The sequence below is a fragment of the Salmo salar genome, chromosome 09 (genome assembly GCF_965601325.2).
Source record: "Salmo salar chromosome 09, fSalSal1, whole genome shotgun sequence".
In the NCBI taxonomy this organism is placed as follows: domain Eukaryota; kingdom Metazoa; phylum Chordata; class Actinopteri; order Salmoniformes; family Salmonidae; genus Salmo; species Salmo salar.
This window is the reverse complement of record NC_138299.1, coordinates 66762501-66776430: the sequence shown is the minus strand read 5'-3', so window position 1 is coordinate 66776430 and position 13930 is coordinate 66762501. Positions and strand designations below refer to the sequence as shown.

The 13930-nt window shown below is 41.1% G+C and overlaps 1 protein-coding gene and 2 long non-coding RNA genes across 3 annotated transcripts in view; 2 read left to right on the top strand and 1 right to left on the bottom strand.

Moving 5' to 3' along the window:
* Positions 1-315: 315 nt before the first annotated feature.
* LOC106611582 (ankyrin repeat and SOCS box protein 5) lies at positions 316-4888 on the bottom strand. The gene is made up of 7 exons (XM_014211949.3): positions 4604-4888; positions 2802-2881; positions 2603-2710; positions 2241-2391; positions 1773-1907; positions 1236-1427; positions 316-1080 (listed from the first exon to the last, which is right to left on the bottom strand). The coding sequence occupies exons 1-7, from the start codon at positions 4818-4820 to the stop codon at positions 953-955; spliced, it is 1011 nt and encodes a 336-aa protein (XP_014067424.1). The 5' UTR covers positions 4821-4888; the 3' UTR covers positions 316-952.
* Positions 3921-9944, top strand: LOC106611583 (uncharacterized). The gene is made up of 3 exons (XR_001330126.3): positions 3921-4041; positions 9438-9541; positions 9679-9944. It is a non-coding gene; the product is annotated as an uncharacterized LOC106611583 (long non-coding RNA).
* A 1736-nt stretch (positions 9945-11680) lies between these two features.
* Positions 11681-13930, top strand: part of LOC145858026 (uncharacterized) — a 2456-nt gene continuing 206 nt past the window's right edge. The window contains exons 1-3 of the long non-coding RNA XR_014378783.1: positions 11681-11835; positions 12115-12189; positions 13817-13930. The exon at positions 13817-13930 is cut by the window's right edge and continues 206 nt beyond it. This is a non-coding gene — a long non-coding RNA (uncharacterized LOC145858026). The remainder of the gene's footprint in view (positions 11836-12114; positions 12190-13816) is intronic.

Below are 13930 nucleotides of genomic sequence, written 5' to 3'. Positions count from 1 at the left end.
GCTTATGACATGACACGAAAATATTATTTATTGTCGCTGTTACTTTTCCTATTCAGTATTTAGCTAAAGTTGTTGCTATAAAATACTGAGTCTTGTAGAAATATTTTGGTAAACGAGCAGGCTAAGTTAACCCGCTTACTAGCCCATATGATATGATACATTTCACATGTTGATCAACAGTTCTATGGCAACGGCCCTACTTCTTCTTTCTCCCGGGAAAGTGAATGTTTTCACGGGAAGGTACATTGTTGCAAAATGTTGCCACGCACTGAAAGCAGCTTGCTTTTGAAAGACTTGCGTAATGCAAACTAAACCTTGAATTCAAAGCGTTTTAATAAGATAATAGCTCACAGCTCAGACAATGATATTGCACGTAATAAAACACATCAAGCAAGCAAATGTATATCTATATTTTGGAGGATATGAATGCATGAGTGAATTGTTCTCCATAATGGTAAGGATTTTGGTGAATTTCAAGTTTTGCCAATGCATAGGTCTAACGTAAATCACAGAACAAGGTGATAAACCATTATAGTGTAATAATAAAAATTAAGCACATTTTGTCATAAAACGCTGGCACTTTAAATTTTGCTATTGTACAGTATGAGCATATGTGCCAGCCATTTTTATTGACTAAATAGCGAAAAGAGGCACTCAATTTCTAAGTGTGTTTAACAATTGAGCTCTGGATTTACATGAATCTCTCCCTTGAAAATGTTCATAGCAAACCATGGTTGTTGGTCATTGCTCCAATCCCAAATTTGAGTATTTGATCTTGTGAACCATACTAAAATCAAGTATAAGCTAAATCAAGTATGTATTTCATTCCTTAAAGTGCCAGTTGTGTCAAAAGTGCTCCTTCAACCATTGCAGGCTGTTGAGTTCCCATGAATGATTGACACATGGAAGAAGCCACCACCACAGCATATGAAATTGTGATGTTCTCTGCTTATCATCTGTAGTGGAGGTAGCTCTTGAGGGGATTGGGCAGGGGTAGATGGTTGATGAGGTGAAACCTGTCGCGGCCCACACAGTCACGGATGCGCTGTCGACACAGCTGACTCAGTGGTTGGGGCGTGGCTGAAAAAAAGGAAAAAACATATCATGATGGTTTTGTTTAAAAAATATAATGAAAAGCTAGTTGGACTTGGGTAATGAAGCAAAAACACTATGAGACTTTGGCTATGGGAATGTACAGATTTCAAAAGATGACTGGATAAGCCTATAGAACTTACCCTCATAGACCAAAAGGAACCCCTCTGTCAGGCTGCTGGGGGGAGCGGCCTCCACAGGTCTCTGGAACTCCATGTTCCTGGCGTTGATATCTGCCCCAAAGTCCAACAGCAGCTTAACAATGGCTGTGCAGTCCTTTTCAGCGGCAGCATGTAAGGGAGATTCCATATATATACCTTTCTGTACATTTGCTCCTGTGTGGAGGGAAACCAAGGTAAGCATACTATGGATTTAATACACATTTAATAGTCCTTGGTCATTCAGTTACAGGAATTGAGTACTCTATCGCTGGTATAACATGATGTATTTAGACTTGTGTACACTTTTATGCAGGTGGGTACAACATATTAGTGGTGTAGAAAAGAGCAGATGCGCCGAGCTATCCCACCCAGGCCAAGCTACTACTGCATAGTGAGAGTGTTATACATATACTGTACATTTCACTACTTTGGGAGACAGTAATAATCTTACCACTAGTTTTCACTCCTCCTCTCATCATACTATGGTGCTTTGGCAGAGAAGAGGTGCACGTGCCTCACCTTCCCTCAGCAGCCTCCGGACACACTCTATCTCCTGAGAGACACAGGCGGTGTAGAGGGGCGTTCCCAGGTGAGGAATTTCAAAGTCCACATCTGCTCCCCATCTGACTAGAGTCTCCACACACTCACTGCTGCCTGCCCACAATGGGCACATACATGGAAGTCATTAGGATCGGCTTTCCGATTACTGCGGTGGGTGTCTTAGCTAATTATTTCTGCACCCGTAATATCCTCTAAGCATTATGGGACATACTCTTGACTTGAATTATGTTTGTGTATCTCAAACTTGCACTGTTATGTCAAATACTGTACTCTGATTGGTGACATTTTGATTCAGATTTTTAAGTTTAATGTATTTGCCTCAATCCCAAGTTAAAATACAGCCCAAAGGTCAGTGAAGCATACTTCAAGGTTTGTACTAGATTAATTAAGATAAGGATGTTGGAGTGATACAGGTACTGAGCATACCTTTACTGCTGGCTTCATGAATGGGCGAGGGCTGAAATACCAGCGCCTCGGGTTTGGCCCCGTTCTCCAGGAGGACCTCTGCACATGATACACTACCCACTGAGCAAGCGTTGAACAGGGGAGTTACCCCGTCAATGGTGGTGACGTTCACCTGCACAGAGTCTCATGTTAACTCTGACCGCTCAGCTGAATAAAATAGCACCATTTTGGGGCAGAGGAAAAATAACAAATTACAGAGAACAAGAAGTATTTTCAGAAGCCTTATTGACACATTTCTTAATTCATTATTTACTAATAATTATTATTGTTTCATAAAAAATATAGTATTCTTGATTATAACTGTATCTTCTCCAGTGACTCACGTTGGCTCCTGCAGCGACCAGAGCTCTGGCACATGCTACATGGCCTCCAAAGCAGGCCTCGTGGAGAGGACTCACATGGTCTATAGTGACCGCATTTACATTGTGGCCCTGTGGGAGCAGCAGAACACAACCATAGTACATTGCAGAAGGTAAGCAGTGGGTGCACACACTGAATTGAATTGGATTACCTTTGGCTCACCTGTAAAAGGAGATTCCTCAAGGCGAAGAGATGACCTTGGCATGCAGCATCATGTAAGGGTGAGCGGTCTGCCCAGGACCCTGCAGCAAACATAAATGCTTATGTCACTCATAACAACTTACAGTCTTACAGTTTTGATGAACGATTCCATTTCACTGGGCAAACACACACACCTGGGTCAAACGCCAGATGTGTTCCAGACTGCCTCATCATTGTTGCCTCCCTCCATATCACTGAACAATAACACTGCTGAAACTATTGTATTCTATTTCTCTTAGTTTGAGGTAAAGTACTAAAGTTCCATGCAGTTCAATCGTGGGATGAATATATACTGAGCCAATATGTCTACACTGGGAATAGCAGTAAAATCGCTTGACTCTCGGTTCAAGTTATCTTGAAATAACCTGCTTGATGTAGCAATCAAAGACCAAGCCACTGTAAATCAGAAACAAAACGTGTTCTGTGAACTACATCTAGCTACATCACTGACCTTTAATGACGCACAACAATATTTTACTTTGTGTTGCTGTTTGCTGCATTGGTGCTCCCTTTCCATGGACCAAGCATGTTGGCACACTGTCTGTCACTGACACTGAGAAGTTTAAGTGCTGTTTTGGTGTGCAGGTCTGTCTACAGTACACATACCTTATTCGTAGACGCTAACTGCTTTAGCGCCTATTGACGATAGTATCTTCTGACTGGGGGAGTTTTGTTAAGAGCCTTGAAGCTTGCTCTAAACATTAACACGCAACACTTGCGGTACGTTTTTGGAAACATAAGGAATGTATCTTGGGCTCCCGAGTGGCGCAGCGGTCTAAGGCACTGCAAGAGGTGTCACTACAGTCCCTGGTTCAAATCCAGGCTGAATCACATCCAGCTGTGATTGGGAGTCCCATAAGGCATTGCGCAATTGGCCAAGAATTGTCTGGGTTTGGTCGGGGTAGGCTGTCACTGTAAAATAAGAATTTGTTCTTAACTGACTTGCCTAGTAAAATAAAAAATAAATAAAATCTTTCATATCAGCGAGAAATAATTTTCTAAAGACAAACGGTTACATTTCTAAATACCTTCATAGGGTTAGTGTTCCCACACAGCCATATCTCCATGATACATCACGGCCACCAGTTCTAGTTAGCTATCTAGCGTGCTCCGAACACCTGCGTGGAAGCGTAACAGGGAGGAAATGTAGTTTGTCAGCTGGAGGACCACACAGCTTGTGGATCTCTGCACAACTTCTACTGTAAGTGTCTTTTTTTTATTTGAAAGATTATTTCTCGCTGATTTCGAAAACTGTTTTGAAGCGATGATTATTGACTTTTTTAAACGTTAAAACACAGCGTCGGAATTGTAGTTCTCATGGAGCCAAATGTGGCCGAATGTAACCGCTGAAAACCCTACATAAGGAGAAGGGTTTTCGAGAGCTATAGTACATGACAGTCAGGAATGGAAACTAGGGCAAGGGGGTGGGGAGGCACCGCGTGGTCCCGTTCTATTAATACAGCAGGGTAGAACTTGAACTGACCAGTATGTACTGTGTATACACAGTCACGTTTCAGGTAATTTTCATGTTAAGGTCAATAAAGTGAGATTATGCGTTATTCTCAGTATTCAGGGTGTAGCCTAATCATAAAACAAGAGACCATTCCATCAGTTAATCTCATCCTAAATATGAACTCTTCAGTTTACAAGGCAAAATGCAATGGCAAATATAAATAGCATAATCATTTGAATATAGTCAGTATTCCAATGTTCCAATTTTTTGGGACAATGGATCAATGTAATAGAGAGATGTGTGTACTCACTGTGTCCTTGACCAAAATCATAGAACTCTGCAGATATCCTGGCTGCTTCCTTGCGGTTCCCTCTGATGATGTAAAAGTAGGAGAGGCAGTTGAGGCTTATCTTAATAAAGAGCTTGAAGCAGAACAGTGCCAGTATGGTGAGGTAAACATTGGAATAATGCAGCGAAGCAAACGGATTCTCTGTTTCCTCTGTCATATTGCCCCCTCTTTTGAACATGGCTCTGCTATACTGAGGGGATCATATGCCACTCTCAAGCAGTCCTCACTGAACTAGCTGATATAATATTGTCCAGCTGCTGTTTCTGTGCCTGTATTAAAATAGTGGCTCTCGTTGTCATTGTGGTGCAGTGGAGTGCCATTTCTATGATGGAAGTCAATATCATCCTGTAATCATGATAAAAAAATGTTTGAACAGTCAAAGCATGGAGCAGTGTCCACTATTGGTTGCAATGCATTTTAGGGGCTAAATGCATTGCAACTTGTAAACCAGATTGTATATGGTCCAAAATAAAGTTATTCCATAAGGAGTAGGGAATGGTAAAATGTCGAGTGCACTTTTAATCCAGGAACAAGGACAATGCCTACATCAAGGCTACATTTCCAGCTGTACATAAATAAGACGGATCGTTTTTAGTATGTTGTATATGCAGCAGAGGGCAGTATAGGCTAGCTCATGGGTTTTGACTAGATATAGAGATCAGTTTATGTCAAAATTGACCTTTCGTAGCAGGTTAGGATAACTTGCAGTTTAGGAGAATTAACGTAGAAGGTTAGGAGAATTACATTAAGGTTAGATTTAGGGCTAGCTAAAATGCAAAAAAGACATTTGACATACACTGTATCTTTTCTAGATCCGCTTGAGTGTCCAGAGAGGACAGAAAGTGAAATAATTCAGGAAAAGCTTGAGGGAAAACACACAACAAGTATTTCAATTAACAAGCTAATGTTAGCTAGCTAGCTGGCTAGCCAGTAAATTCTTTGTTATAGAGAGATTGAAATTTAGATAATGGCTAACTGGAGGAAAATGGGGGAGGGTCATCTCTTAAAAAAAAAAATCTAATCCAGGGGAGGGTCATGTAATTTGTTATTTATTAAATCTGTTTTTGAATTAGTTCCTTACTAGGCTATAAATTGATGTGTGTCCGATGCCACCCCTAATCTCTGATTCTCCGCTGGGCACTCAATATCAGGTGCGCCTATAGGCTATTTAGTGTGGTCTCAATCAAATGATCCATAGCCTATAGGCTACAAAGGGCATGCACAGAGCAAAGTTATATTTCAAAGATAGCTGCTGGGATGGTATAAATTAAACTAGGCTGCATTACACACTGCAATGGATATTACAATCCTGAGCTCCGGACTGTTCAACTTTTTTGTTTGCTGTTTAAGCAATGGCTGTGCTCTGTAGGGCTACGATGGCAGTTCAGGAGGAGAGTCAAATCCTCTTCTGATTTTTTTATTTATTTATTAGGCCTAGTCCAAAAAATTAAATATCTTGCGTGCGGACTACCCTATAGCCTATTTTCTGTTCGGTTTGAGAAGGAGAGCATTAAGTGAGAAGGAGGACCGGAGGTCAACTTTGATAGCTTTCTACTACTATAATTGATTTTCTTGCCCATGATGTAGGCCTATTTATCCGAGTTATTGACCTCACAATAAGCCAGATTCGAGTAACTTACATTGTGGTGCTGAAACTTGAAGCAATCAATTGGAAATGGACAGCTCTTGGTGATGAAAGTAGGCAAATTCGAGTAGGCATAATTCATTTCAACAGTCTTCATTTTAATCCAACTTTGCTAACAACAAGAAGGCTTTGTGTTGGAGCCTATTTCTTCCTATTTAAGAAATAAGAGGTAGGCCTACCTGTTTTACAGAGGAAATTAAGCTACAGGCTGCTATATCCATAGATTTGTTGGTCAATTGCTGTGTCAGTGAAGGGCTGTTAAGTTAAAACCAAGACTCAATTTGAGGGGGTAAGATAGGGTATGCCATAGGCCTACCTTTTATTAAAGAAAATGGCAAAAAGCACAGGCTTGTTAGCTTTAGATTTGGAAGAAAATAAAACGGATCCTAATATATAAAGTGATCTATAACAGAGCTTAGGTCCTTTTGATGCTTTATACTACAAACAAGATGTAAAATACCCGGGAAAGACGTGACTCCGATACATATGGGGATATCATTGTTTCGTTAACATTCAGAGGCTGATCTACAACCAATAGGTGAGGAAAGGAAAAAATGACTTTGCTTGAGAAGTATTCTAATTCTATCACTATCAGTTGATTAAGCCATTCACTTTCTGCGCAATAGAAGATGATTAAATACAGACAGCTTTTAGGGAAACACTTGTGACCTCTTGTTGGGAAGAAGAGTAGCAAGCTGTTAAAGCTTACATTTTTCTGCATTGGTAGGACTACGCTGTCTGGGGTGGAAAGGTAGGCCAAACTTTTGAAAGTACCATGCTCAGATTCCTAATGAAGTCTCAGATTTAATTATTTGCAAACATGGACAGTTTTGTTGCAAACAAGAAATGCTGATTTGGCATTGGAGAAAAATGATAAGATGAACACAAAGGCCTATCTCTCTGTCCATTTTTATAGGGAACCCAAACCGGCTGCGTGCCTGCGCCATCGTGCCCACATTTATTTTGTCCCCCCACACCAAATGCGATCACGACACGCAGGTTAAAATATCAAAACAAACTCTGAACCAATTACATTAATTTGGGGACAGGTCGAAAAGCATTAAACATTTATGGCAATTTAGCTAGTTAGCTTGCACTTGCTAGTTAATTTGTCCTATTTCGCTAGCTTGCTGTTGCTAGCTAATTTGTCCTGGGATATAAACATTGAGTTGTTATTTTACCTGAAATGCACAAGGTCCTGTACTCCGCCAAATAATTCACACATAAAACAGTCAACAGAATCGTTTCTAGTCATCTCTCTTCTTTCCAGGCTTTTTCTTCTCTTGACTTTATATTGCGATTGGCAATTTTCATAAATTAGGTGCATTTCAAAAATTGTTTGACCAAATACAATGCTATTTCTCTGTAAACAAATTAACAACAGACTTTCAGCATGCTTATAGAGAAGGGCACTCAACATGTACTGCACTGACACAAATGACTGATGATTGGTTGAAAGAAATTGATAATAAGAATATTGTGGGAGCTGTACTGTTAGATTTCAGTGCAGCCTTTGATATTATTGACCATAACCTGTTGTTGAAAACTTAAGTGCTATGGCTTTTCAACCTCTGCCATATCGTGGATTCAGAGCTATCTATCTAATATAACTCAAAGGGTTTTCTTTAATGGAAGCATCTCTAATGTCAAACATGTAATGTGTGGTGTACCCCGCAGGGCAGCTTTCTAGGTCCTCTACTCTTTTCTATTTTTACCAATGACCTGCCACTGGCATTAAACAAAGCATGTGTGTCCATGTATGCTGATGATTCAACCATATTGGCATCAGCAACCACAGCTAATGAAGTCACTGAAACCCTTAACTAAGAGTTGCAGTCTGTTTTGGAATGGGTGGCCAGTAATAAACTGGTCCTGAACATCTCTAAAACTAAAAGCATTGTATTTGGTACAAATCATTCCTTAAGTGCTAGACCTCAGCTGAATCTGGTAATGAATGGTGTGGCGTTTGAACAAGTTGAGGAGACAAAATTACTTGGTGTCACCTTAGGTTGTAAACTGTCATGGTCAAAACATATAGATTCAGTGGTTGCAAAGATGGGGAGAGGTCTAGCCGTAATATAGAGATGCTCTGCTTTTTTGACACCACACTCCAAAAAGCAAGTTCTGCATGCTCTAGTTTTGTCTAATCTTGATTATTGTCCAGTCGTGTGGTCAAGTGCTGCAAGGAAAGACCTAGTTAAGCTGCAGCTGGCCCAGAACAGAGCGGCACGTTTTGCTCTTAATTGTAATCAGAGGGCTGATATAAATACTATGCATGCCAGTCTCTCTTGGCTAAGAGTTGAGGAGAGATTGACTGCATCACTTCTTCTTTTTATAAGAAACATGAATGTGTTGAAAATCCCAAATTGATTGCATAGTCAACTTACACACAGCTCTGACACACACTTATCCCACCAGACATGCCACCAGGGGTCTTTTCATAGTCCCCAAATCCATTACAAATTCAAGAAAACGTACAGTATTATATAGAGCCCTTATTGCATGGAACTTCCTTCCATCTCAAATAAACAGCAAACCTGGTTTCAAAAAACAGATTAAGCAACACCTCGTGGCACAACGCCTCTCCCCTATTTGACCTAGATAGTTTGTGTGTATGCATTGATATGTAGGCTACGTGTGCTTTTTTTTAAATGTATGTAGTTCTGTCCTTGAGCTGTTCTTGTCTGTATTATGTCGTTCTGTATTATGTTTCATGTTTCGTGTGGACCCCAGGAAGAGTAGCTACTGCTTTTGCAACAGCTAATGGGGATCCTAATAAAATACCAAAACTGCGTGACCTGATCGCGTCTGGTGTGGATGGAAAAAATTAAAACACGCGCCCACCCGGTCTAGTCAGCATGTAAGGCTCTGGTCTGTCCAAGAAGTGATGGTAAGTTGTAGACATGTTCTCTGCTATCCACTTTGTTTTAATTATTATTTGGGGTATAGTGGAGGGTCACTTTTTTTTTAAAGAGTTCAGGGAGGGTTTAGGTAAAATATATTTTACTGAACCGAGGGCTGTCCATTTTCATTTCAGAGAGATCAAATTTTCTTCATGTAACCCTTATTATAAATAACGTTCACTCCCTTACTGTAGCTAGCTAATGTTAGATAATTGTAACACTAACTAGCTAACGTTATTTGTTGCAGAGGAATGTCACCAATACCACCTTCTTGATCTTCACTGGCCGTCAATACACAGTTGAGACCCTTTGAAAGGAACTCTTCATGAACATTGGCCTTAGAGCTCTGAGGTAGGTAGTTAACTAGCTGTTATTATGGGGTGACATTATTTGATTGATATGACTGACATACCACCCATGTTAAATGCATTTCTGAACTTCTTGCATTTCATGTCGTTGTTGTCTTTATTTCTATTGGATAATGGCAGAGTCCACTTTGGTATGGATGGCTCTGCGAATTAACCCCACTGAGAGCAAAATCAGAAAGGGATCATCCCCCCCTGTGCTGGAGATCCACCTCACCAATGACAGTCTGCTTCTTTCACTCGACTGTGGAAATCACCTACGGGGATATACTGGGCTAATTCACACTGGGCTGGAACAAAGCCTGCAATCTCAGCAGCCTTCGAGGATTGCAGCTGCCTATCTCTGCCACAAAGCACTACTCTTTTGTTCTTGGCATGAACCCATATAGTTCCAGGTATGCCTTTCGATTGCAATCATTCTAACATGAAATTGTGTCCTCTACCACACACAAACACACACATTTGATCGCAGACTGACAGAGAACTGTGAACAGATACAGTGGGGCAAAAAAGTATTTAGTCAGCCACCAATTGTGCAAGTTCTCCCACTTAAAAAGATGAGAGAGGCCTGTAATTTTCATCATAGGTACACTTCAACTATGACAGACAAAATGAGAAAAAAAATCCAGAAAATCACATTGTAGGATTTTTTATGAATTTATTAGCAAATTATGGTGGAAAATAAGTATTTGGTCAATAACAAAAGTTTATCTCAATACTTTGTTATATACCCTTTGTTGGCAATGACACAGGTCAAACGTTTTCTGTAAGTCTTCACAAGGTTTTCACACACTGTTGCTGTTTTTTTGGCCCATTCCTCCATGCAGATCTCCTCTAGAGCAGTGATGTTTTGGGGCTGTCGCTGGGCAACATGGACTTTCAACTCCCTCCAAAGATTTTCTATAGGGTTGAGATCTGGAGACCGGCTAGGCCACTCCAGGACCTTGAAATGCTTCTTACGAAGCCACTCCTTCGTTGCCCGGGTGGTGTGTTTGGGATCATTGTCATGCTGAAAGACCCAGCCATGTTTCATCTTCAATGTCCTTGCTGATGGAAGGAGGTTTTCACTCAAAATCTCACGATACATGGCCCAATTCATTCTTTCCTTTACACGGATCAGTCGTCCTGGTCCCTTTGCAGAAAAACAGCCCCAAAGCATGATGTTTCCACCCCCATGCTTCACAGTAGGTATGGTGTTCTTTGGATGCAACTCAGCATTCTTTGTCTTCCAAACACGACGAGTTGAGTTTTTACCAAAAAGTTATATTTTGGTTTCATCTGACCATATGACATTCTCCCAATCCTCTTCTGGATCATCCAAATGCTCTCTAGCAAACTTCAGACGGGCCTGGACATGTACTGGCTTAAGCAGGGGGACACATCTGGCACTGCAGGATTTGAGTCCCTGGCGGCGTAGTGTTTTACTGATGGTAGGCTTTGTTACTTTGGTCCCAGCTCTCTGCAGGTCATTCACGAGGTCCCCCCGTGTGGTTCTGGGATTTTTGCTCACTGTTCTTGTGATCATTTTGACCCCACGGGGTGAGATCTTGCGTGGAGCCCCAGATCGAGGGAGATTATCAGTGGTCTTGTATGTCTTCCATTTCCTAATAATTGCTCCCACAGTTGATTTCTTCAAACCAAGCTGCTTACCTATTGCAGATTCAGTCTTCCCAGCCTGGTGCAGGTCTAAATTTTGTTTCTGGTGTCCTTTGACAGCTCTTTGGTCTTGGCCATAGTGGAGTTTGGAGTGTGACTGTTTGAGGTTGTGGACAGGTGTCTTTTATACTGATAACAAGTTCAAACAGGTGCCATTAATACAGGTAACGAGTGGAGGACAGAGGAGCCTCTTAAAGAAGAAGTTACAGGTCTGTGAGGGCCAGAAATCTTGCTGGTTTGTAGGTGACCAAATACTTATTTTCCACCATAATTTGCAAATAAATTCATAAAGAATCCTACAATGTGATTTTCTGGATTTTTTTCTCTCATTTTGTCTGTCATAGTTGACGTGTACCTTTGATGAAAATTACAGGCCTCTCTCATCTTTTTAAGTGGGAGAACTTGCACAATTGGTGGCTGACTAAATACTTTTTTGCCCCACTGTAGTTAAAGCTATGGAGAGTCTGGATGTCTTCTCTATGTTCAGCTTCTCCCACGTGAAGGAGACGGTGAGGAGGCAGAGCTGCAGGTGCTGTGCTCCTAGACCAGGCCATCCTACCAGGAGTGGGCTACATCATTAAGAACAAAACCCTGTTTTACCCCAGTCTTCACCCTTCTATTAAGGTGGGTAAGGCTGATACACCATCATCATTTTAGACAAACACATTATGAGCAAGCTCAAGTCATATTTTGGATTGCCTCTAGGTTGTTTAGTGCGGTTTAGAAATGGGCTTTGGATTAATTTATTCATCACTGTTGTGACTGAGTAGTGTACTGTAGATTCAGAACAATGATGCATTGTTATAATTTTGCTAAATGGTTCAAATTTCATAATGCTAATTAAAATGGAACCAAATCAATGGCATGTGTATAACTGTCCAAATTTTGATTGCCATCTTTTAGGTCAAGCAGCTCATGGAAAACAAGGTCCACCATTTTGTGAAAATGACATAAGATTTCACTCTTCTATTTTACAAGGTAGGCTACACATATCAATACAATGGAAGCAATATCCTATATGCTAAATTACCACTTAATTTGACAAAGACACTGTACAGTAGTTTTAAAGATCATGTATTATCAGCCAAAGTGAAAACGGGTTTAAAAAAAAAAAACGTATTTACATAAGTATTCAGACCCTTTGCTATGAGACTCAGAATTGAGCTCAGGTGCATTCTGTTTCCATTGATCATCCTTGAGAAGTTTATACAACTTGATTGGAGTCCACCTGTGGTAAATTCAATTGATTAGACTTCATTTGGAAAGGCACACACCTGTCTATATAAGGTCCCACAGTTGACAGAGCATGTCAAAGCAAAAACCAAGCCATGATGTCAAAGGAATTGTCCGTAGAGTTCAGAGGCAGGATTGTGTCGAGGCACAGAACTGGGGAAGGTTACCAAAACATTTATGCAGCATTTAAAGTTCCCAAGAACAGAGTGGCCTCCATCATTCTTAAATGGAAGAAGTTTGGAACCACCAAAACTCTTCCTAGACCTGGCTGCCCGGCCAAACTGAACAATCGGGGGAGAAGGGCCTTGGTCAGGGAGGTGACCAAGAACGGGATGGTCACTCTGACAGAGCTCTAGAGTTCCTCTGTGGAGATGGGAGAACCTTCCAGAAGGACAACCATCTCTGCAGCACTCTACCAATCAAGATTGAACTCTTTGGCCTGAATGCCAAGCGTCATGTCTGAGGAAACCTGGCAACATCCCTATGGTAGAAGCATGGTGGTGGCAGCATCATGCTGTGGGGATGTTTTTCAGCGGTAGGGACTGGGAGACTAGTCAGGACTGAGGCAAAGATCCTTTATGAATCCTTTATGGTAACCTTCCCCAGATCCTTTATGAAAACCTGGTCCAGAGTGCCCAGGACCTCAGGCTGGGGCGAAGGTTCACCTTCCAACAGGACAACGACCCTAAGCACACAGCCAAGACAACGCAGGAGTGGCTTCAGGACGAGTCTCTGAATGTCTTTGAGTGGCCCAGCTAGAGCCAGGACTTGAACCTGATCGATCATCTATGTAGAGACCTGAAAATAGCTGTGCAGCAATGCTCCCCATCCAACCTGACAGAGCTTGAGAGGATCTGCAGAGAAGAAAGTAAGGATCTGCAGAGAAGAAAGTAAGGATCTGCAGAGAAGAAAGCACCCAAAAGTACTCGTTACATTTTGACAGGAAAATGGTCCAATTCACAAACTTATCAAGAGAACATCCCTGATCTGGCAGACTCACGAAACACAAATGCTTCATTTGCAAAGTATGTCTGAGAGTGGGAGTGTGACCCTGTCTATCTGTCTAACCTTCCCCATAAGGTTTGCTTAATATAAGGAATTTGAAAAGGTTTATACTTTTACTTTTGATACTTAAGTATATTTAAAACCAAATACTTTTAGACTTTTACTCAAGTAGTATTATACTGGGTGAGTTTTGCTTGAGTCATGTTCTATTAAGGTATCTTTACTTTTAATCAAGTATGACAATTGAGTACTTTTTCCACCACTGATTTTGTATATTGTAAGAAATATCAAGTATTGGTGAACAATAATTATATGTATTTGTGACTCGCATCAACCTTGTATCTCCCTTATACTTTCTATTCTTTAGCAAGCTCCCATCCAGGAACAGTTTAGTTGGCTGGGCTTACCAAGGAAGCATGGGGAGCAACGATCATGTGGCCAAGAGAGAGAAAGAGGAGTGAACCTGTACACGCTGTACTCT